Source organism: Brachycentrus maculatus, unplaced genomic scaffold, assembly GCF_059751285.1.
Source record: "Brachycentrus maculatus isolate JH-2025_06_01 unplaced genomic scaffold, ASM5975128v1 h1tg000108l, whole genome shotgun sequence".
NCBI lineage: Eukaryota > Metazoa > Arthropoda > Insecta > Trichoptera > Brachycentridae > Brachycentrus > Brachycentrus maculatus.
Window position 1 is genome coordinate 188,113 of NW_028280861.1, and position 27,090 is coordinate 215,202.

General features: G+C 33.0%; 1 protein-coding gene across 1 annotated transcript; it reads right to left on the bottom strand.

Moving 5' to 3' along the window:
- Positions 1-6,278: 6,278 nt before the first annotated feature.
- On the bottom strand, positions 6,279-16,239 carry bsh (brain-specific homeobox). Its single transcript, XM_088259033.1, has 7 exons — positions 15,915-16,239; positions 14,372-14,479; positions 12,890-13,066; positions 7,585-7,637; positions 7,104-7,120; positions 6,400-6,443; positions 6,279-6,358 (listed from the first exon to the last, which is right to left on the bottom strand). The coding sequence occupies exons 1-7, from the start codon at positions 16,237-16,239 to the stop codon at positions 6,279-6,281; spliced, it is 804 nt and encodes a 267-aa protein (XP_088115159.1).
- Positions 16,240-27,090: the final 10,851 nt, after the last annotated feature.

Consider the following 27,090-nt stretch of genomic DNA (forward strand, 5'->3'; position numbering starts at 1 on the left):
TTACGAAAATGGCGCTATATAAATTATTTAAAATTATTATTATTTATTATATGTAATCTAGACCTTAAGTATTGTATTGTACCTACTGCTTAGTCAATCCGGAATAATATAACCATAACTTTGACCTTTTGTTGCTGCGATACGGAAAATTGACTCTGGTTCATTTGATCAAATTTCACGATTGTCAAAACGCGTACTATTAAAACGTTCTCCTGAAAAATCTAGTTTTTTGATACATCGCTCACTCCTTTCAGGAACGTAATTAATCAAAATTCGTCAATTTTCAGTTGTGCATGTTTTCGGAATGCCCAGAAAATGTACTATATCCCAGCAAAAGCGGCATATTTTAAACATAATAATTACCACATTTTGAGTGTGTCCAAATACTTGTTCACAAAATCTGGATTATCTCCAATTACAGGAGTTATTTTCATTTTATTTTTTGACATCTCATCGAAGATGAAGAAGAATATGGAAGTCTGGGCATTTACGGGGCTGACGACCGTCATAGGCTGGTTTAAGTGATCACTTTACTCACGTGTAACATTCACCAATTCTACCCATTATTGACAACCACACTACTCAAATTCTTGGAAGTTCTATATATATGAACCAATTTAGAAACCTTGTTCTTGAATTACTAGAACTTCACAAGAGACATCTATTGGTGAGATGTAAAGAAGCTTTTTAACACTCAAAATGTTGTAAATAAATTATCTGGTCAAATTATAAGCTTAATAATAAAAATGAAAATGGTATTTTCTGGCGTTTCTCATGTGTGTGATTATAATCCGGGATTCGGATCTCACATACTAATATAAGAGTTTCTGCTTAGTAAAAAAGCTTCTTTACATCTCACCAATAGATGTCTCTAGTGAAGTTCTAGTGATTCAAGAACAAGGTTTCTAAATTGGTTCATATATATAGAACTTCCAAGAATTTGAGTAATGTGGTTGTCAATAATGGGTAGAATTGGTGAATGTTACACGTGTGTAAAGTGATCACTTAAACCAGCCTATGACGGTCGTCAGCCCTGTAAATGCCCAGACTTCCATATTCTTCTTCATCTTTGATGAGATGTCAAAAAATAATATAATAATTACCCGCTACAGGGCAGAAAGTGTCGTTTTTGCATTTTGAAGAAAAGGTATTGTTTAATTATATTTTCTAAATAAAATAAATATTTTTCAAATGGAGAAAAAACCTTCAGGTTTCATCTTAAAAGATCTGTTGCACAGTAAAAAGTTTGATAAGTACCTTGATATTTATTTTTAATACATTGTGTTATATTTTTAAACTTTGAAAACGTTCTCCTGAAAAATCTAGTTTTTTGATTTGTGACGTTCTTGAAAGGAGCGAGCGATATGACGTTCTTGAAAGGAGTGAGCGACTTGTCCCCCTTGTTTTCCGACAGTTATGTGACCATATTGCATCAAGCGCAGAGCCCTCTGCCTGCACTGTGAGGTGCCAACTGGCGACACGAGAGCTCCCCTTCAGGATGTGTGCTTTGTCTCTTTGAAGATCAACTTTAGAGTGTCGGAGGTAGAGCTAAGAACGTTGTGAATGCGAGAGTATATGCTCTACATCTCATTGTCCCTAACACAAAGAAATTTTAATATAAAACCTCCTGGAGTTTTATAAAAAATAACACCCTTTAATTTTGTTTCCTTTGCCTCGTCTGAATTGTCAACCTGTAAGTAACTAAATAACTAACTTACTTGCTAACCATCACGCTGTTCATTGTAGGGGTGGGCAGAGAGGATAGAACGTCACGTTAGACCACTCTTTCTTTTGCAATACTATCATCATATTCGAATTATTAAATTTATGTTTTGTACTGATATTTCTTGGTTGAACTATATTTTATATGATAAAAATATCAACTATATAATGTTTTCTAACTACACAGTTGTTATTATATATATATATATATATATATATATATATATATATATATATATATATATATATATATATATATATATATATATATATATATATATATATATATATATATATATATATATATATATATATATATATATATATATATATATATATATATATATATATATATATATATATATATATATATATATATATATATATATATTATATATATATATATATTTTTTACACAGGAGAGAGTGACCTACTAACAAAACAAAATGTTCAGGAGGGCCATTTAAATCACTTTTGCTTGGCAAGAAAATAAACATCAATGCAGTTAGTCATTTTTAACAAGTCAATGTATTATTATTCCAAGATTAAAATCCTTTGGGATGTTTTCAGGGCAATATTAAGCTAGTAAGATATCAAATAGTCAATGATCACGGTTTTGTTAAAAGTGCACATGAGGAAAAAACTATAAAGTTGTTTTTTAATTATGTAAGTATTAATAATAATTTATATTACATAAATTATTAAAAATCTATTTGATAAATACACGGTTTATTTAATTCTTAGAATACAGTGGGGTAATATTCTCAATATTATCAATATTTAAAGCATTTACTTTGTGGTTAGTCATTTTTACTTTTTAATTTTTTTATAAAATAGTTTTTAATATTAGTATAGTATTATATAATATTAGTAGAGCGGTTATATAAAAAGATTATTAACATTTTTGTAAAAAAAAGTAACAGTGGAGTAAATGTATTTAATTTAATCTAACTAACTAATATAGCGTCATCACGCTTCATCGCAGGGGTAGGCAGAGAGGACAGAACGGCACACTACTTTGTCTTTGCAAACATCGTCTCTTCCACTATCATCATCTCGGCTGTCCAAATTTAAAACACAGTAAGGGACATTTTTTGTAGTACATATTTTTTTGCATTTATGGACTAAGTAGACTACTTAGTCCAAAAATGCAAAAAAAAACGTACTACAAAAAAATGTCCCTTACTGTGTTTTAAATTTGGACAGCCGATCTCCTCATACCATTCTGATTATAATTATTATTATTCCAACTACTGACTTTGCCACGGCCAAGCATTTGAAGTACTGATCACTCCAAGTTTTCTTCAGTCTGCCTCTGCTACTATTTCTGATTAAATTTTCCTTTTTCCACAAACTACGCTTCATTTGGAAAATATGGTGTAATAAAAATAAAAGAATGATATTTTTCTAAATGTATTGTATTTATGATATTGGATATTCAACATGGAAACACATTCTTAGAATCTAGTAACATGGTACTTACTGCAATCACAAAACACTTCATTTAATGACGACATAACTTGAATTTAAATATTACACACGTACAGTAATATTAATGAAATAAAATAAATAAATACGTTAAAATACGGAGAAAACAAATTTAAGTCCCTGCGGAGCAAGCTTGTTAGAATGAATGAGATATTTTAGAAAGGAGAAATCTACCTGAGGAAATATTGTCGGGGTTATCGGCTGTCCAAATTTAAAACACAGTAAGGGACATTTTTTGTAGTAGTTTTTTTTGCATTTATGGATAAAGTAGACTCAAAAATGCAAAAAAAAAACTACTACAAAAAATGTCCCTTACTGTGTTTTAAATTTGGACAGCCGTTATGTCGTTGGTCAAATAGTCAAGTTTAGCTTAATGGATTTGGGATATTCGACAATATTTTGTAACTTATATTACATAAATGCATTGTATTTGCGTGTAGCTTTATGGGGTTGGGATATTTGACATTATTTTGTAACTTAAATAACATAATTACATTTGTATTTGCATGTACATAGCTTCATGGGGTTGGGATATTTGACAATATTTTGTAACTTAAATAACATAAATACATTGTATTTGCGTGTAACTTAATGGAGTCGGGACATTTGACAATATTTTGTAACTTATATAACATGAATACATTGTATTTGCGTGTAGTTTCATGGGGTTGGGATATTTGACAACATTTTGTAACTTATATAACATAAATATATTGTATTTGCGTGTAGCTTCATGGGGTTGGGATATTTGACAGTATTTTGTAACTTAAATAACATGAATACATTGTATTTGCGTGTAGCTTCATGGGGTTGGGATATTTGACAATATTTTGTAACTTAAATAACATAAATACATTGTATTTGCGTGTAACTTAATGGAGTCGGGACATTTGACAATATTTTGTAACTTATATAACATGAATACATTGTATTTGCGTGTAGTTTCATGGGGTTGGGATATTTGACAACATTTTGTAACTTATATAACATAAATATATTGTATTTGCGTGTAGCTTCATGGGGTTGGGATATTTGACAGTATTTTGTAACTTAAATAACATGAATACATTGTATTTGCGTGTAGCTTCATGGGGTTGGGATATTTGAAAGTATTTTGTAACTTATATAACATAAATACATTCGTATTTGCATGTAGCTTCATGGGGTTGGAAAATACGTCAAAAAAATTAGAATGTATGTACATTGTATTTGTAATAAATAATAAATCAAAATTTTAACATCACATCAAAGATTCTTATAACTACCAATTATGATGTATAGTATTTATATAATTAATACTATAACTAAATATAATTTAATTTCATCACAATTTTCAAATGACTAGACTGTTAACATTATTCTTTACACTATTCAGACATATCAATTTGACAATTTTTGCACGTTATAATTTATATATGTATATATATATATATATATATATATATATATATATATATATATATATATATATATATATATATATATATATTGTGGCAACCCACACATCGACTATGGCAACTCAAATCGAGTAACGTAGCGAGCTCCCTACACGAGACCAGCAACGAACGGAAGCGAGCCCGCCACACTTCGTCGCCGCCCGTCCGCAGATCGACACGTACTTCAACTGTTCTCATATTAGAATCACGCGATTATTCTTAAGTATTTTCTTGATTGTAATTTGATAGAACCAAATAAATTTGTGTTAAAAGTAATCCGCTTTCATCTTGCTTCCCTTCTGATAAATTAAAGTGGTATTCAACTAGAAACCATAATATATATATATATATATATATATATATATATATATATATATATATATATATATATATATATATATATATATATATATATATATATATATATATATATATATATATATATATGTATATATATGGGAACCGTATATTTACATAAGGATCCACATTGTTTTAGCTAAATAAAAGTAGAATTCAATCCAATAATCCAATTACTAGATACTTTTTGATATTTGTACGTCACAAAATTATTTTGAATTTAATGGTTTAATTTATGAACAGCGAGATGGACTTCCAATGGGCTCTCCTCTATCGCCATTTTTAGCAGATATGTTTTTTAATTATTTTGAGATAGATTTATTGAATTCTAGTCATCCTCTAGTAAAGTCATGTATTGGATTGGATGGTATAGGTATGTTGATGACATTTTTTGCATTTTTACTGGGACAGATAGACAGTTAGAAACAGTTAAAACTCAATTAAATGGATTATTGAATTGTTCAATTTTAATAAAATAATCATGTCATTTCACAAAGTTAATGCCGAATCAATAAATAATACCAATAAACCTTGTTTAATTTTGGATATATTACCCAACAATTCAATATGGAATTCTACCAACTGTCTGCAGTTACTATAAATAAAATACTATTTGTTTTGAGTAAGAAATGAAATTTGAAGGGTTTATTACTTAAGATATTATGATAGTCCTAATTGTACCAACTTTCTTTAGACACCATTAAAATATTATGATTAAAAAATTGTCAAAATATAAGCTGCATAAAATTTAAAATCATGTTTTGAAGTATGTAAAAAAATTACGTAAAATTCACCGGTTAGGATCTTGCATGCATCCAAATATTATTAATGGTCTCTTCTAAATAAAAGCTTTCTCAATCGAACATAGATGGCTCTTGTGTCATGATATAAATGATATATGTAGGAGTTCCAAAATTTTGATCGTGATTAGTATGGTTGTCAATCGTGGGATGGAATGGTGAATGTAACACGTTTGTAAAGTGATCATAAGCCCTGCAAATACTTCCGAATTCTTCTTCTATGTTGAGATATCAAACGAAATGGTTTATTTTATTAAACTTAAACACTTGAAAATACCAGTTTATCGAGTTTTATTTTTATTTACGAGTAGTTTCGAAAACGACATATGTTTTCATCTTCTGGTACAAATTAAAACATATATGTTGTGGTATATTCAAGTGTTTTATTTTAATAAAATAATCATGTCATTCCACAAAGTTAATGCCGAATCAATAAATAATATGAAATGGTTTGTAATTATATTGTGCTAGACTTTTAATCCTTATAACTATTATTGCTGTTTTCCCCGACAATGTCGATATCGCTTTCACTGTGGTTTGAAACGTCGGAGTCGGGGTCTAGGATCGGCCTATAGTTCCCTGGCATGAAGCCTTCCCTTGATGATGCGTTGACGTCCTTGCATCGAGGAGTTGACGGCACCTGTCGAAAACAAATCAAATCAAAATGGCCCTTGTCAACAACAAAGCAAATCAAAATGGCACTCGTCAACAACAAAGCAAATCAAAATGGCACCGGTCAACAACAAAGCAAATCAAAATAGCACCTGTTTACAATAAAGCAAATCAAAATGGCACCTGTTTACAATAAAGCAAATCAAAATTGCACCGGTCAACAACAAAGCAAATCAAAATGGCACATGTAAAAAAGAAATTAAATGAATGAAATTAAAAATGCACCCGTCGAAGACAAATCAAATAAAAATTGCACCTTCCAAAAATGTATCATACCAAAATGGCACTAGTTAAAAGCAAACCGATTCATAATGGCACCTGTCAAAAACAAGTCGAATCAAAATGGAGTTCGCATACAACGGAGCGAACAGTTTATTTTCATCCTAAAATTCAATAACTTTCAAACTATTATTAGTCTTGTTATATTTTCTAATTTTATTATATTTTCTCATTTGTTATTTTAAATATGCTTCTTACCTTATGTTTTTCTCATTATTTTTTTAAAATATGTTTCTTATGCCTATTTATTATACTTCAGAAATTCAGGCAAATAAAGGTCCGTTATATCTGGGGTTTACTATATTCTTATGAATACAGTAAACCCCAGATATAACAGACCTTTATTTACGTGAATTTCTGAAGTAACTGAAAAAAAATACCAAATACACATTAAAATATGGAACAAAGGCAAAGTAAAGCAATGGGTAAATGATCAAGAGTTAATTTTATGAAAATTGTCAAATGGTTTTTATTTTAAATTTTTTTTTTCTTTTTTGTGTGTATATTAGGTTGAAATAGATTTTTAAAAAACGTATGTAAAACGAACTCCAACGACAAGACACACAAGGTGGCTTGGTGGGTCTCTGCAAAATAAATGTTAGTTATGTTTATAATTTTTTTTTATTAAAAAAAATTAAATACATTACCATCACGCCGCTTCCCCACAGGGGTAGGCAGAGAGAATCGAACGCCACACCACTCTGTCTTTTCAAACAATCTTCGCCTCTTCCACATTGATGTATCTCCTATTACATACATACCCGACGATTATTATGACTCGTGACCCGGCCGCTTTCATGTATTTAAAAAATATATATGAAATATTTTACCTGCGTTCTGTCAGGAGTATTTGAACCAGATGCAAAACCTAATACTGCATGATCTGGAAGAAAAATAACATATTAATGTCAACTAATGAAGAAATAATAGTAAAACAAATTTATGAGGCAAATATGGTCAATGCTAGAAACAGAGGAAGACCGTGGAAAACTTGGGACGATCGAGTATTTAAAATACTTGGGAGTGGTCAGATTACAGCTTGGAATAATCAACGGGTATGTATGCATTATATAAAGCAAATCAAAACGGCACTCGTCAACAACAAAGCAAATCAAAATGGCACTCGTCAACAACAAAGCAAATCAAAATGGCACTCGTCAACAACAAAGCAAATCAAAATGGCACATGTAAAAAAGAAATTAAATGAATGAAATTAAATGCACCTGTCGAAGACAAATCAAATAAAAATTGCACCTTCCAAAAATGTATCATACCAAAATGGCACTAGTTAAAAGCAAACCGATTCATAATGGCACCTGTCAAAAACAAGTCGAATCAAAATGGAGTCCTCCCACAACGGAGCCAACAGTTTATTTACATCCTTAAATTCAATAGCTTTGAAACTATTATTAGTTTAGTTATGATGAGATGCGTGAATTTGGAAGAGGCGAAAATTGCTTGTCTTTAGATATTTAAGTGTATTAGGTTTATGAAAATTACTTTAAAGTAAGCCCTATGGTGCATAGGGCACTGCATCGCATTGAAGCAGTGTAATCTTGATCGTTAAACGCAGATCGTTCTTGTACCAGCGAGGGGGTGATATCGAAATAAAAATTATAGTAATATTCACTTATATTTACTTCGACCCCTCTGGAAATCGAACCAGGGACCTCCAGCGCTAAATGTAACCACTACACTACAAGTATAGAGGGACTGGTAACTAGATGAATTGTAACACACTCCAATTATTAGACCAAAGGCCCCCAAATTACACGAATAAACAGTTGTTATTGACTTCATAGCGCGCAATTTAGGCCTAGATAATACAATTTGTTAGTTTCGTAAAAGGGTGATTCGTTTATTACGACCTGCCTTCTCTGCTGTTTGATACGTTACTCATATCGTACCTACGTCTGAACGCACATATCGCTTACTCTTTTCAAGAACGTCATAAATCAAAAAACTTGATTTTTCACGTTTAGAACGTTTTCAAAGTTTAAAAATATAATACAATGTATTAAAAATAAATATCAAGCCACTTATTGAACTTTTTACTGTGCAACAGATCTTTTTAGATAAAATCTGAAGATTTTTCTCCATTTGAAAAATATTTAGTATATTTCAAAAAATAATTAAACAATACCTTTTCTTCAAAATGTAAAAACACTTTCTGTCCTGTAGCGGGTAAATATTAAGTTAAAAATATGCCTCTTTTGCTGGGATACAGTACATTTTCACAAGAATTCATTTGAACAAGTATTTGGACACACTCAAAATATGCACAAATCCATTGCACCACGTGCCAACTTTGTTTTTGAACGATATAATTCTTAACGAATAAATTTGAAGAAATTGATTCCGCACAAACCAAGATGGCTTCTAAGATTTCCCTCCCCTTTGCTTCCCATTTCCCGCGCCGAGCGCTGATTGGCCGAAGACGTTTTCCATCCTCCAACCCCCTTAGAGCTTTCCCGCAGAGTGTGGGGCTTCCCCTAGCATCTTAAAGAAGTCTTCACATCGCGCGGGAAAATAAAAGGTGCTCTCCAAAAGAAAGTTTTTATTATTATTATTGTATTAAATACAGTTCAACCAATAAATATCAATACTGTTTTTTCTTTAAATTTACCTAACTTCAAGAAATTAATCATTTAAAAATTTTTACGTAAAATAAGCATATTATATTTTTCTTCTTCTAACCCTTATCCGCACCCAATGGTGCATAGGGCACTGAATCATATAAACGCAGTATTATCTTGATCGTTAGAAAGGTGATCAGCCCTCCGTTTCAGGTACCAGTCCAGGGTAATATTGAATAAATATAAGCGTGAAATAACCACTTGTATTTATTTGACCCCCGCCCCCTCCCCTGGGACCTCCAGCACGGTAGCTTAACACGCTAACCACGGAGGCGGACATATTAATAGAATGTTATACATACATCACTTTTTACAGTTAACAAGTTCTTCAATAATTTTCCTATTATATATATATATATATATATATATATATATATATATATATATATATATATATATATATATATATATATATATATATATATATATATATATATATATATCTTATCTGAATGGAGTGCTTACAGGAAGGGTAGGACTAGCATTGGTTGAACAGTGGGGTGAACGGTGAAAATAAGACGTAAGGGTCGCCGAAAGATAATTTCATTCAGTTACTCCAATCAAAGGAATGTGATTTAATGTAACACTAATTAAAGGGATGATTGTTAGTTTTATTATAATATAAGGGTGAATTGGAAATATTAATTTCCTCGTGATGTATTTAAATGATATGGTGATGCCTATTATATATACAATGTGTATATATATATATATATATATATATATATATATATATATATATATATATATATATATATATATATACATATATATACATATATATATATATATATATATATATATATATATATATATATATATATATATATATATATATATATATATATATATATATATATATATATATAGTAATTTTAGTATTTTCGTTGTTTTTTGTATATCAAAAGCATTGTTAACATTGTAGTATGGTAATAAAGCACTCTCCTTATCATTCATCATTCACTTTGTGTAATACCACTTTTATAAACACTTATTCTTTAAGGCTTTATTTAAAAGAATCTCCATTTTTTTTAAATTTCCTTCATTTGTACATTAACCTTTCCCGTGCGGTGCAAAAATAAAACGCGCGTCCCGATGTTGGGTAGTCACTACATCGAGGAATATCTAAAATCTTAGCCTTGTATTTATTACATTTATAAAGATATTATGGTTATTAGAAGCAATGTGTACAAGGTACACAACATCGGAAGAGAGGGTTAAAATAATGCCAAATCTGTGTTAAACAAATTTATGTATTTGACAAGTGGAGCATCTTTTATTCACGTTCGGGCTATACTAAGTTCCATACGAAGGCTGTACGTAAAGTTGTTCTATTGAACAGAGTTGTCAATATATTGTCAATCTGTGGGACGCGTCCTATGAACGGAGGAAGAAAACTAAAATTTATGTAATACCACTTCACAACATTTTGAGTGTGTTCAAATACTAAATCTCACCAATAGATGTCTCTAGTGAGGTTCTAGGGATTCAAAAACAATGTTTCTAAATTGGTTCATATACGAGTATATTATAGAACTTTTGTGAACAACTATTTGGACACACTCAAAACGTTGTAAATAAATTATCTGGTCAAATTATAAGCTTAAATAATAAAAATGAAAAGGATTTTTTCTGGCGTTTCTCATGTGTGTGATTATAATCCAGGATTCGGTCCTCATATACTAATAAAAGAGTTTCTGCTCAATAAAAAGCTTCTTTTAATCTCACCAATAGATGTCTCTAGTGAAGTTCTAGTGATCCAAGAACAATGATTCAAAATTGGTTCATTTATGTATAAAACTTCCAAGAATTTGAGTAGTGTGGTTGTCAATAATGGGTAGAATTGGTGAATGTTACGCGTGTGTAAAGTGATCACTGAAACCAGCCTATGACGGCCGTCAGCCCCGTAAATGCTCAGACTTCCATATTCTTCTTCACCTTTGATGAGATGTAAAAAAATAATATAATACCACTTTTAAAAAACACTTATTCGTGACTATAGGTTTCGGTATAATCATTCCATCATCAGATAATTAAAATAAAATTTTAACGGTCTGACATTTAAAACAAATTATAATTTTAAAGAGAGAAAGAAGACAAATATTAAAAATGCTTTTAACTCTTACCACTCTGTAGGCCAGACATTCTGGCCCGTATGATTCTAGTAGGCAGCTCCGTGGGCCACAATGTCTGGCCCGGCGCAGGTATAACTTTAATCACTGATTTATCTATCACCCGAGTATATTCTACCAACAAATATTTCAGATAAATACAGTTAATCTTAATTAACATGGTCATACGAATTGCCAGACAGAGTGTCCCAAAATTAGGGAAACAAAATATATATTTTAATGGTAGAAAAACGTCGCATTTTTTTGATCAGAGTAGCTGATCAGTTATCAGAAAAAATGGTCAGAGTGGAATGGGTTAATATACAAAATGTAATACAAGTATTTAATTTTTTTTAATTTCATATGAATACTCGCATCTCCAATAAATGTGTTATATAAGTAGATAAAACTAACTTCTAACTAACCATCACTACCCCTCCGCGATGGGGTAGGCAGAGAGAATAGAACACCATACCACTCTGTCTTTAAAAACATTGTTGCTATAGTTAGAAATACGCTATACGCAACCAATTTTTCTGCACCATTAGTGTGTTTTTTTTGGGAGATTTTCGATGTTTTGAGGCTACAGAGGCACCTCTTAATCGATTTCGAAAGGGAATGGCAAAGTTTGAGAAACACTGCTGTAGGTAATGAAGTTAGGGAGGTACTAACGGACAAGATTGTAAGGGATGTTTCTTGGTGAGGGTGGAACAGGGCTGGAGAGGGACATATTGTCAAACTTTTAGCTGCCTATCATTTTCTAGGTTTTTATCGAAAACCTATTAGCGAATGCTAACCTTACAACGCTCTCGGAAGTTCTATATATATATATATATATATATATGAACAAATTTAGAAACCTTGTTCTTGAATCAATAGAACTTCACTAGAGACATCTATTGGTGAGATGTAAAGAATGTGAGAATTTGAGTAGTGTGGTTGTCAATAATGGGTAGAATTGGTGAATGTTACACGTGTGTAAAGTGATCACTTAAACCAGCCGATGACGGTCGTCAGCCCCGTAAATGCCCAGACTTCCATATTCTTCTTCATCTTTGATGAGATGTCAAAAAAATAATATGAAAATAACTCCTGCAATTGGAGATAATCCAGATTTTGTGAACAAGTATTTGGACACACTCAAAATGTTGCCAATAAACCTTGTTTAATTTTGGATATATTACCCAACAATTCAATATGGAATTCTACCAACTGTCTGCAGTTACTATAAATAAGGGACATTCATTGCTATCTTCTCGACAGAAAATGCTGAATCAATGTTACCATGAAAGTAGATTGAGTGCAGTCACAATCCACAGTAACGAGAAATAAGACGGAGTAGAAGAATTTTGTTAAATCCCCAAATAAAGTAGATTAAGATGACATACCTTGTCTACTCCTGGTTTTGTCCTGATGCTGTGCCTTCCTGAGCTGCTTCTTGTGCTTCATTCTCCTGTTCTGGAACCAGGTCTTGACCTGCGTCTCCGAGAGGCTGAGGGCTCCAGCCAGCTCCACTCTCTCCGGAGTAGACAGGTATCTCTGCGACTCGAACCTCTTCTCCAGACCTATGGGCAAAACATCAAGACGATCAGTTCAAGAGTCAATTGAACATCTTATTTAGGAGCACAGTTGAAACTAGTTACATGAATTCCTGCAAAAAAAAAAAAATAATAAAACCCTTATCCGCACCCCAATGGTGCTAGGGCACTGCTTCATATACACGCAGTGTTATGGTGATCGTTTTACACATGAAGGAAAGGTGATCAGCCCCCCGCTTCGTAGTATAATATATTGACTTGTTAAAAATGACTAACTGCATTGATGTTTATTTTGTTGCCAAGCAAAAGTGACTTAAATGGCCCTCCTGAATATTTTACGTTTTGGTAGTTGGTCACTTTCTCCTGTACGACTACGATATATCAATTTATCCGATTTGTCAATATCTTTAATATTCTTTAAATAAAGCACTATGCATTTGGTCCTTTTGGTGAATAAAAGTGTTCGATTCTGTCTGCCTACCCCTTCGGAGAAGCGGCGTGATGGTTAGTTAGTTCGTTAGTATGAAACGTTTTAATGTAAATATTCACTGTCCATTCATTAAAAGAAAACAGGAAACTTCTATTACATAATGCGACATCACTATACGTTTTTCGTCTCTCCTATAAACACAGTATTTTTTTGTTGATACTGTTTTGATCTAGGGGTGCGATATGTCATAAGTCACATACGAGTAGGTATATAACTTTTATTACTCATTTTGGGATATGGGATTAAGGTTAATAAGGCTGTAAAACAAATAAGAAAACACAGGGTAAATGTAAAATATAAAGCAATAAAAGGTACAGAAAATAGGCATATCTCTCACTCTATCTTTCAAGAACGTCATAAATCAAAAAACTTGATTTTTCAGGAGAACGTTTTTAAAGATTTAAATATAATACAATGTATTAAAAATAAATATCAAGCCACTTATTGAACTTTTTACTGTGCAACAGATCTTTTTAGGTAAAACCTGAAGGTTTTTTTTCCATTTGAAAAATATTTAGTATGTTTAAAAAAAAAATTACACAAAACCTTTTCTTCAAAATGCAAAAAACAACACTTTCTGCCCTGTAGCGGGTAAATATTAAGTTAAAAATATGCCTCTTTTGCTGGGATATAGTACATTTTCTGGGCATTCCGAAAACATGCACAACTGAAAATTGTCGATTTTTGATTTATGACGTTCTTGAAAGGAGTGAGCGAAATGTAAAAACTATTTTTTTTTATGGGTGGGGGAAGTAATTAAAGGGCGAACCGGTTCTTGAAAATATTGAATCCCATCACTGGGTATAGGCAATATATTGTATTAGGTACCTAGCTTGTATTACCTGTTAATTGTGGATCAGAGAAGACCGTTCTCGCTTTCCGTCTTCTGCAGTGCTTAAGGGCGGACAGGGAAAGATCCGATGGGCCGAATAGGGCGTGGTATGGTAAACCTGTAAAAATATATACAAATGAAATAGGCACATAGAGGTAAGGTATTTTTAATTAATGGTTTACTTAGTAATTACCACTATTTCTTAAAATCTACTGTGACACGTGTTTCGATGCATTTTCAAACACCGTATGATGCGGAATGCATCGAAACACGTGTCACAGTAGATTTTAAGAAATAGTGGTATTTACTGAGTAAAACATTAATTAAAAATGGATTTTGTCCGCCTCCGTAGTGTAATGGTCAACACGCCCGGCTACCGTTCTGGAGGTCCTGGGTTCAATTCCCAGGGGGGGTCAAATAAATACAAGTGATTTTTGCACTGTAATATTTATTCAATATTACCCTGGACTGGTACCTGAAGCGGAGGGCTGATCACCTTCCCTTCATGTGTAAAAGATCAAGATAACACTGCGTTTATATGATGCAGTGCCCTATGCACCATTGGGGTGCGGATAAGGGTTTTTTTTATTATTACGAATCAATTAATGTAAGATATTTTATTTATTGTTTCGGCATTAACTTGTATGACATGTTACAATAATTAAAGAAAACACTTGTTTTTTACCACTTGAGTTTTATTATAGACTACATGTTTCAGAAGTTAAACTTCCATCATTCAGGTCGGTATAATAACTAAAATATAAAATAATTTATAGAACAATTTTATGAATGATGGAAGTTTAACTTCTGAAACAAGTAGTATTTAATAGATTTATATTATCCACTGACACTTCGTGATGGAATTGCATTTTTAATTTATTATTAGATTAAAACCAATATTTTTAGCTTTTCCACTTTTTTATTTGACCAGCGACCGGGTTTCGTCGTTACCGACATCATCAGACTGGTGTAGTATTTAATAAAACTCAAGTGGTATACATAATGTAGTATTTAATAAAACTCAAGTGGTATAAAACAAGTATTTTCTTTAATTATTAGATGTATTTTTGTCCGCCTCCGTAGTGTAATGGTCAACACGCTCGCCTACCGTCCTGGAGGACCCGGGTTTGATTCCCAGGGGGGGTAGGAATAAATATGAGTGATTTTTTCACTGTAATGTTTATTCAATATTAATTAATTAATTAATTAATTTCCTTCGTGTGTTAGCGATCAAGATAACACTGTGTTTATAATGCAGGGCTCTATGCACCATTGGGGTGCGGAAAAGGGTTTGAATTAATGAAATAATAAATGCGATTCCTATCTAAAAAAAAATAAAAATGATTGTGTACAAATAAAAAGTACCTACCTTGAGATTGAAAATAGGGAGTCTCCACAGTTTCATCTTTGATGAAATATCAAAAAATAATATCTATAAACCTTGTAGGTACATAATAAGCAAATAAATATAAAATATAAAATATAATAATAAAAAATAAATAATAAATGCAATCCCTGTCTAAAAAAATTATAAATTAATTATAAGTACCTACCTTGCGATAGAAAATAGGGTGTCTCCACAGTTTTATAAGGTCCAGGAGCAGTGTTGAGGTAAACTCCAAGTGCGCTCATCGCCGTCTGTATGTACCCTTCGTGGGGGCCTGCCACGGGCCTGAGAGACCCCTCCATGCCGTAGCAGGGCTGGAAGGCCACCCGGCAGGCCTCAGAGACCCTCGGCCCTTCCGGCTTCCGGCTGCCGCGGAACAGGATGTCCTCGATGAGGAACGAAGTCTTGCAGGAGGGCTCATCGGACCTGTTGCTGGCCTGCTCTTGGCGAGTCGATTCGATCTTGTTGTCGAAACCTTTGCGTAGCTCCATTTTAGCTTATTTCTAGTCACCTTAATCGATAAATTGACCAATCGATGAATCGACCAATCGATAAATCGACCAATCGATAAACCGAAATCAATAAGTCGAACAAATCGATCGATTTCAATTTTTATTGTGTACAATATCACGATATTGGGGTAGAATCACAAATTTCATCTCTTTTAATGTCGTTCACAGATTAATCTCACTTATTTTGTTATATTTGTATGTTTTTATAGCCTTATAAGACATTTTAATGTTATTTTAACCTTTTTTTGAAAATCCCTAACTGAATTTAATCTTATTTTAAAAATCGCTGTAACTGAATTTAATTTTATAAAATGAAATATTATAAATATATTTTTTAAATATCACTCTTTTCTAAACTGAATTGAAGTTATAGATATTTTACGAGATTACTTTTGTTGAGTTTTATGCGTTTTTATTAAAAGATATCTAAGCTTTTTCCTAACGCAAGTAAAGTAAACGCAAGATACATAATAAAACAAGATATTTTTACTATTTTTCCGCTTTTCTTTTAAAATATAACCTGTTTCCAAAAACGCTTTAAATTAAATTTTACATCGATATTTTCCTATCGGGATTTATTTTTCCACGCGCGATGACTGTCGACCGTCACTAGGACTTTCCGCAGCGCAATATCGCGTCGAGTATCGCTGCCTGACTGAGCTCTGCCTGGGGGAGGAGTCATGTTCTCCTGGTGCCACTAGTCCCTAATGGGGCTGGAACAGCCAGTACCCACCCCTAGGGTGAGGGGTGAATACATCCCTCAAATACCAATCATACTTGCGTCGAGCGAATATTAATCGGGATTGTGGTACAGCTGAGGATGATGAATGTAGCAGCCAGGTGAAATGAATTATATTGATATATTTATATACAGGAGGATAAATATAAAGTCTGGATATTTACAGGGATTACGAACTATCATAAAGTGCTCAGTTTATTCACTAAATTCAATTAAAAAAATTGCATCCAATAAAAATACCAGTACTTGGAAAAATCGCTCACTCCTTTCAAGAACGTCGTAAATCAAAAATCGTCAATTTTCAGTTGTGCATGTTTTCAGAATGCCCAGAAAATGGGCATAATTAATGGGCAGAAAAAGGTATTTATGGTAGAAAACCATGATTTAATATATATTTTTTCTGGCAAAATGAATTTAAATTTAATGAATTTGAGTCGTGTATATTTATTTATATTTCATCCGTACATTTATTTCGTCCGCCTCCGTAGTGTAATGGCCAACGCGCTCGGCTACCGTTCTGGAGGTCCCCGGTTCGTTTCCCAAGGGGGGTAAAATATTTGTTCAATATTACCATGGACTGGTACCTGAAGCGGAGGGCTGATCACCTATCCTTCATGTATAAAACGATCAAGATAACACTGCGTTTATATGACACAGTGTACTATGCACCATTCGGGTGCAGATAAGGGTTTGAATTTTTTTAAATAATAATCACATAAAATTTATGGTAGATATTTTAAGTTTAATTTGATATAACATGATATACATATCTACAAACCCTTATCCGCGCCAAATGGTGCATAAGGCACTGCATCATATAAACGCAATGTTATCTTGATCGTTAACACGTGAAGGAAAGGTGATCAGTCCTTTGCTTCAGGTACCAGTCCAGGGTAATATTGAATAAACATTAGAATGAAAAAATCACCTTTATTTATTACCCCCGCCCCTGGGAATCGAACCCGGGCCCTCCAGAACGGTAGCCGAGCATGCTGACCATTACTCTACGGAGGCGGACAAAACAGCTGATATACATATACATGGGATTTAATTGAAGTCCATGTGTAATTATTTTATTGTAAAACCTTTATACTGTAAATTATTATTGTATGTAATGCATATAATCTAAAAATTTAAAAAAAGAAAATAAAAAGAATTGTATTAACATGTAAGTATTTCGGCTCAACACAGGCCATGCCTAAAGAGCCGTAATACATATCGCTCACTCCTTTCAAGAACGTCATAAATCAAAATTCGTCAATTTTCAGTTGTGCATATTTTTGGAATGCCCAGAAAATTTACTATATTCCAGCAGAAGCGGCATATTTTCAACTTAATATTTACCCGCTACAGGGCAGAAAGTGTTGTTTTTGCATTTTGAAGAAAAGGTATTGTTTAATTATTTTTTAAATACACTAAATATTTTTCAAATGGAGAAAAAACCTTCAGGTTTTACCTCAAAAGATCTGTTGCTCAGTAAAAAGTTTAATAAGTGGCTTGATATTTATTTTCAATAAATTGTATTATATTTTTAAACTTTATAAACGTTCTTCTGAAAAATCAAGTTTTTTTTATTTATATCGTCGTTGAAAGAAGTGAGCGATATAGTAAAAAAAATGTGTGTATCTATGAAATAAAAAATAAAAATAAAAATAAAAAAATTCTCTAATTGACATTTTCTTTCATATGGGAGTATATGTTTAGTGATAGTTCAGTGATTAAAAGCTTAATCAACTCAACCATAGATACTGCCGAGAACTCACATATGAAAGGAGACGTCAATTTGGGATAGAATAGATAAAGTTCTAAAAATTTGAGTGATGTGGTTGTGAGAATGGTGAATATTGGACGTGTATATGTAGATTAATAATAAAAATACGAAAAATACGTATAAGGTAATAAGGCGTGCATAAGGCAATACTTAAACCAGCCTATTACAGGTAGTTAGTCCTGTATATACTCAGACTTCATCTATGTTGAGTTATGAACAAATATTAGACACACTCAAAATATTGTGAGTACATTTCATAAGGGTCTCTGTTAAATAAAAAGTTACTCAACTCAACCATAGATGCTGCCGAGAACTCGCGTGTGAAAGAAATGTCAATTAAAGGATATATTTAACAGTTCCGAAAATTTAGTATTGTGGTTGTCAATCGTGGGTAGAAAGGTAAATGTTACACTTGTGTAGAGTTATCACTTAACCAGCCATGACAGGTCATAAGCCGCTTAGATATTTGCTTTCACCCTAAAGAGATAAAAACATTCTCAAAAACAGTTAAGATTCCCGCGTATTTTAATGTCAAAATTTAAAAAATCCATTTCTTCCGAAACGTCATTTCGAACCTTTGTTCGGAATTCAAATTCTCTTTCGAAAATCGAATTGAATTTGAATCGGCAGTTTCCGGCGGAATCATCGCTCGTCTCCATTCAAGATGGCTAACGGCTTATCTCCCATTGGATAACCCGCCGCGAGCCGCGCGCCGATTGGTCGGCTGGGTCTGCTGGCCACGCCCACACGCCTAACCTAGGGGATTAGGATATCGGGAGAAATTTTAGGGAAAATTCCCGTAAATTTGATCAACTGGTGAAAAAATACGTGGTCTCTACGGATTTGCGGTGTTTGAAGATCACGTGTTGTGAATATGAAATTAATAGGTACAAAGTATTAAGCAGACGAAGAATAATATGGAGTCAAATGGATGGTTTGAGTGATCACTTTATACACGTGTATTCTTCAGTATTTTCCTACATGGTACTTAACATTGTAGTTATGAAGTACTCTCCTGACGAAGAGACGGGTCTTGCATTACTATTTATAATTTTCCTTAATTTTTAGCCTTTTCTGTAAAAAAAGGATAATATTTTTAAAAAACCTTATACAATTTGACATCTCAACTTATGTAAGTACATAAAAAATAATTCGGTGAGAATCTTGCATACAGTCAAAAATAACAACAAAAAAAACAAAAAAACTTGAGTTAAAATAACTGTGAATTTTTAAAAATTATTTTTGCTGTCAAATAAATAATTTTAAATAATTGAGGTTCAATAACCGTGAACAGACTGTACATTCAAATGAGTTTATGCGTAGAATTTTTCTTTCGGAATGACAGAACCGAGTGTTTTTGCATAGAATTTTCCGCTCATTTCAATTCACACCGAGCGTTTTTGCATAGAATTTTCCACTCATTTGGATTCACACCGTGCGTTTTTGCATAGAGTTTTCCACTCATTTGGATTCAAACCGAGCGTTCATGCATAGAATTTTCCACTCATTTGGATTCAAACCGAACAAGTTTGCATATAATTTTTCACTCATTTGGATTCAAACCGAGCGTTCTTGCATAGAATTTTCCACTCATTTGGATTCAAACCGAACAAGTTTGCATATAATTTTTCACTCATTTGGATTCAAACCGAGCGTTCTTGCATAGAATTTTCCACTCATTTGGATTCAAACCGAACAAGTTTGCATATAATTTTTCTCTCATTTGGATTCAAACCGAGCGTTCTTGCATAGAATTTTCCACTCATTTGGATTCAAACCGAACAAGTTTGCATATAATTTTTCACTCATTTGGATTCAAACCGAGCGTTCATGCATAGAATTTTCCACTCATTTGGATTCAAACCGAACAAGTTTGCATATAATTTTTCACTCATTTGGATTCAAACCGAGCGTTCTTGCATAGAATTTTCCACTCATTTGGATTCAAACCGAACAAGTTTGCATATAATTTTTCACTCATTTGGATTCAAAACGAGCGTTCATGCATAGAATTTTCCACTCATTTGGATTCAAACCGAACAAGTTTGCATATAATTTTTCACTCATTTGGATTCAAACCGTGCGTTTTTGCATAGAATTTTCCACTCATTTGGATTCAAACCGAACAAGTTTTCATATAATTTTTCACTCATTTGGATTCAAACCGAGCGTTCTTGCATAGAATTTTCCACTCATTTGGATTCATACCCAGTGTTTTTGCATATAATTTTCCACCCGTTTGGATTAAAACCGAGCGTTTTTGCATAGAATTTTCCACTCATTTGGATTCAAACCGAACAAGTTTGCATATAATTTTTCACTCATTTGGATTCAAACCGAGCGTTCTTGCATAGAATTTTCCACTCATTTGGATTCAAACCGAACAAGTTTGCATATAATTTTTCACTCATTTGGATTCAAACCGAGCGTTCTTGCATAGAATTTTCCACTCATTTGGATTCAAACCGAACAAGTTTGCATATAATTTTTCTCTCATTTGGATTCAAACCGAGCGTTCTTGCATAGAATTTTCCACTCATTTGGATTCAAACCGAACAAGTTTGCATATAATTTTTCTCTCATTTGGATTCCAACCGAGCGTTCTTGCATAGAATTTTCCACTCATTTGGATTCAAACCGAACAAGTTTGCATATAATTTTTCACTCATTTGGATTCAAACCGAGCGTTCATGCATAGAATTTTCCACTCATTTGGATTCAAACCGAACAAGTTTGCATATAATTTTTCACTCATTTGGATTCAAACCGAGCGTTCTTGCATAGAATTTTCCACTCATTTGGATTCATACCCAGTGTTTTTGCATATAATTTTCCACCCGTTTGGATTAAAACCGAGCGTTTTTGCATAGAATTTTCCACTCATTTGGATTCAAACCGAACAAGTTTGCATATAATTTTTCACTCATTTGGATTCAAACCGAGCGTTCTTGCATAGAATTTTCCACTCATTTGGATTCAAACCGAACAAGTTTGCATATAATTTTTCTCTCATTTGGATTCAAACCGAGCGTTCTTGCATAGAATTTTCCACTCATTTGGATTCAAACCGAACAAGTTTGCATATAATTTTTCTCTCATTTGGATTCAAACCGAGCGTTCTTGCATAGAATTTTCCACTCATTTGGATTCAAACCGAACAAGTTTGCATATAATTTTTCACTCATTTGGATTCAAACCGAGCGTTCATGCATAGAATTTTCCACTCATTTGGATTCAAACCGAACAAGTTTGCATATAATTTTTCACTCATTTGGATTCAAACCGTGCGTTTTTGCATAGAATTTTCCACTCATTTGGATTCAAACCGAACAAGTTTTCATATAATTTTTCACTCATTTGGATTCAAAACGAGCGTTCATGCATAGAATTTTCCACTCATTTGGATTCAAACCGAACAAGTTTGCATATAATTTTTCACTCATTTGGATTCAAACCGTGCGTTTTTGCATAGAATTTTCCACTCATTTGGATTCAAACCGAACAAGTTTTCATATAATTTTTCACTCATTTGGATTCAAACCGAGCGTTCTTGCATAGAATTTTCCACTCATTTGGATTCATACCCAGTGTTTTTGCATATAATTTTCCACCCGTTTGGATTAAAACCGAGCGTTTTTGCATAGAATTTTCCACTCATTTGGATTCAAACCGAACAAGTTTGCATATAATTTTTCACTCATTTGGATTCAAACCGAGCGTTCTTGCATAGAATTTTCCACTCATTTGGATTCAAACCGAACAAGTTTGCATATAATTTTTCACTCATTTGGATTCAAACCGAGCGTTCTTGCATAGAATTTTCCACTCATTTGGATTCAAACCGAACAAGTTTGCATATAATTTTTCACTCATTTGGATTCAAACCGAGCGTTCATGCATAGAATTTTCCACTCATTTGGATTCAAACCGAACAAGTTTGCATATAATTTTTCACTCATTTGGATTCAAACCGTGCGTTTTTGCATAGAATTTTCCACTCATTTGGATTCAAACCGAACAAGTTTTCATATAATTTTTCACTCATTTGGATTCAAACCGAGCGTTCTTGCATAGAATTTTCCACTCATTTGGATTCATACCCAGTGTTTTTGCATATAATTTTCCACCCGTTTGGATTAAAACCGAGCGTTTTTGCATAGAATTTTTCCTTTATTGTGAATTTCGAAGCGATTTTTTGTTTTAAAATGGGGATAGCATTTATTATTTACCTTGCTTATTATGTACAAGGTTTATAGATCATTTAGTGGATTTTTGTTTCCTCTAGCTAATTAAATATGTTTTATTTGAATCTGTGTTGGACACAGGAGGGATAATCTAGTGTGGGCGGTTTAAAACGAGTGTTTTTTTTTGCATATAATTTTGCGAAAAGGCATCTCGTAGTTTCCGCCGGTGTTCCCGCGGGAGGTGGGCGGCAGCTTCCAGCGGGATAAAGTCTTCCCTCCTTCCCACATCCAGAGCGGGTACAAGCGGGTAGCAGCGGGTACAAGCGCGTCCCACCCGATGCTCGCCGGGTTATCCCAGAGATGCGATATTCTGGATAATTATCAAGTATCAATTCAAGATCCATAACACAAAAATACAACAAATGTACAACATTTTGAGTGTGTCCAAATACTTGTTCACAAAATCTGGATTATCTCCAATTACAGGAGATATTATTTTTTGAGATTCTGCTTAGTAAAAAGCTTCTTTACATCTCACCAATAGATGTCTGTAGTGAAGATCTAGTGATTCAAGAACAAGGTTTCTAAATTGGTTCATAAATATAGATTATTTCGAGAAATAAAAATAAGTACTTTGTATTTTGATCCACTCACATTTTTATTAACCAACTAGTTTCGGCAACAACCTGTTGCCATCTTCAGGGTTTAATTTATGACTAAAAATTCAATGTTTAATACATTTCAATATTCAAAACATAAATATAGAACTTCCAAGAATTTGAATAGTGCGGTTGTCAATAATGGGTAGAATTGGTGAATGTTACACGTGTGTACAGTGCTCTCTTAAACCAGCCTATGACGGTCGTCAGTCTCGTAAATGCCCTGACTTACATATTCTTCTTCATCTTTGATGAGATGTCAAAAAATAATACAACAAACTTAATAATAATAAAATAAAACCCTTTTCCGCACCCAATGGTGCACAGGGCACTGCGTCATGTAAACGCAGTGTTATCTAGATCGTTTACGCATGAAGGAAAAGTGATCAGCCCTCCGCTTCAGGTACCAGTCCAGAGTAATATTGAATAAATATTACAGTGAAAAAATCACTTATATTTATTATACCCCCCTTGGGAATCGAACCCGGGACCTCCAGAACGGTAGCCGAGCGTGCTGACCATTACACTACGGAGGCGGACAACAAACTTAAGCCAACAAATACCTCTTTTGGTCAAAAAATATTATTTTTTGAAATTTGCATATCATATCATGGAAACTAACAACTCATTTGACTCTCACACACTTAAATTATCACACTCTGTTACAAATAAAGGTCAAGTCATGAATAATTTAGAAAATTTAGAAAAACATAAAAATTTAATTCAGGTAAAACGTTTTGAATGTGTCCAAATACTTGTTCACAAAATCTGGATTATCTCCAAGTACAGGAGTTATTTTCATATTATTTTTTGACATCTCATCAAAGATGAAGAAGATTATGGAAGTCTGGGCATTTACGGGGCTGAAAATTTAAAAATTTTAATTAGAAAATTTATGATCATTTAAGTGATCACTTAAACCAGTCTTTGACGGTCGTCAGCCCCGTAAATGCCCAGACTTCCATATTCTTCTTCATCTTTGATGAGATGTCAAAAAATAATTAATATACTGTTTTAAAATATGTCACCATTATTATCTATGTTTCCTTTTTAGAAAAAATCTTGTTCCTTAACCCCCCTCCCTTCCCTATATTTATTAACCTATATATACCCCTAAAAATATTTTTTGTTCGTTACTTTTAATTTTTACCAGAAGATGAAAACATCTGTAAGTTTTCGAAACTAGTCGTATATATAAATAAAACTCATTAAAGTGGTTTATTCAAGTATTTAATTTTTAAAAAATAATATGTCATTCCACAAAGCTTATGTCGAATCAATAAATAATATAAAAGAACTTTGATTATTATCCAATTAAGAAATATAATCTTCCATTATTATAAAATAATATAAAAATAGAAACCAAATATAAAAGCGTTATTAAAAATGTATAATGAAAAACTAACTAACTAACCATCACGCCGCTTCACCGCAGGGGTAGGCAGAGAGAATAGAGCGCCACATTACTCTGCCTTGCAAACATTCTTCGCCTCTTCCGCGTTCATGCATCTCCTTATACATACCCGCCGATTGTTACGACTCCTAACCTGACCACTTTCAAGTATTTGGCATACCTGATCGTGCCATGTTTTTCTCGGTCTTCCTCTGCTTCTTTTCCCGCTAACATTCGTCTCATAAATTTGTTTTACCGTTCTTTCCTCACTCATTCGTTCTACATGTCCAAACCATCTCAACACACCTTTCTTAATTTTATCGATAATGCTTATCTCAGCTTTGCATTCCTTCCTTATTTCACTATTCGTACATCTATCATACATCGTTTTGTCGCACATTCTTCTGAGAGATCGCATTTCGACTGCATTCAGTCTACTTTCATCCTTCTTTTGCCAACTCCATGTTTCACTTCCATACATTAGAGTTGGAACCAGGACTCCGTTGTGCACTGCCAGTTTAGCTTCCGCTGATAGGTTTTTATTTGCTATAACTGAAAATGTACAATGGAGGTGGGCAAATCTGAAATACATCGCGTCATTGGACATGTCGTATTTGATTTCATAATCATTTTTTTTCATTACAATTTTAGTCAAAATGCGTTCTTACAGATGAATGTGCGGCTAAACGTTGTATGATAGATGATCGAAAGGCTGAGATAAGCATTATTGATAAAATTAAAAAAGGCGTGTTGCGAATCGAATGAGTGAGGAAAGATATAAACAAAATTATGAGGTGAATGTGGTTGGTAATAGAAACAGAGGAAGACCAAGGGAAGATAAGGGGAAAAAATAATTTAAAACGAATTAATTTAAAAGGAATAAATATTTATTATATAAAATTTAATAATAAAATAATAAATCCCTTACCGCACCCCAATGGTGCATAGGGCACTACTTCATATAAACGCAGTGTTATCTCAATCGATTACACATGAAGGAAAGGTGATCAGCCCTCCACATCAGGTACCAGTCCAGTGTAATATTGAATAAATATCAGAGTGAAAAAATCACTTATATTTATCAAACCCCCCTGGGAATCGAACCCGGGACCTCCAGAACGGTAGGCGAGTATGCTGACCATTACACTACGGAGGCGGACAATATAAAATTTATTAAAAGCAAACGTACAGATATTTAACTAAAAACTGTTTGAAGGAATATCACGCTAATACAACTGATTTTGAAAGATTTTTTTTATAATTTAAAACGATTATTTAAAGGCAATTTCACATAATACAATTCAAAAGTCAAATAAAAATTAATGTTTCAGTGCCAACTTCCTAATCCGAACGTACCATAAATCATACAGAGAATCGTTCGGATTAGGGAATGGTCCGGATCATTGAGAGTTTTGATAAAAATGAGAGAAAAAAAATGATATTTGGGGTTTATGAAAACCCTTTATTTCTAAAAAAATATTTCGGTGCCTACTGAACGAATCATAAATTTTTTAAACGCTTTTGTTTTAGCTTGAAAGAATTAGATATTTTCTTCTGGACCAACGAAACTAACTGTGGAAGTCCTCACCAAAAGGTTACATTTCCAATATTACACAAAAAATCCTTTACAACATTTTGAGTGTGTCCAAATACTAGTTCACAAATCTGGATTATCTCCAATTAAAGGAGTTATGTTTCATATTATGTTTTGACATCTCATCAAAGGTGAAGAAGAATATGGTAGACTTCCATATTCTCTTCATCTTTGATGAGATGTCAAAATATTATATGAAAAATGACTCCTATAATTAAGGAAAATCCACTAGAATTTAGTAGTAAACCCTGATCCGCACCCCAATGGTGCATAGAGCACTTTGTCATATAAACGCAGTGTTATCTTGATCGTTAACACATGAAGGAAGGGTGATCAGCCCTCCGCTTGTCCAGGGTAATATTGAATAAGTATTACAGTGAAAAAATCTATTTTATTTATTTTACCCCCCCTGGGAATCGAACCCGGGACCTCCAGAACGGTAGCCGAGCGTGCTGACCATTACACTACGGAGGCGGACAGAAGAGAATTT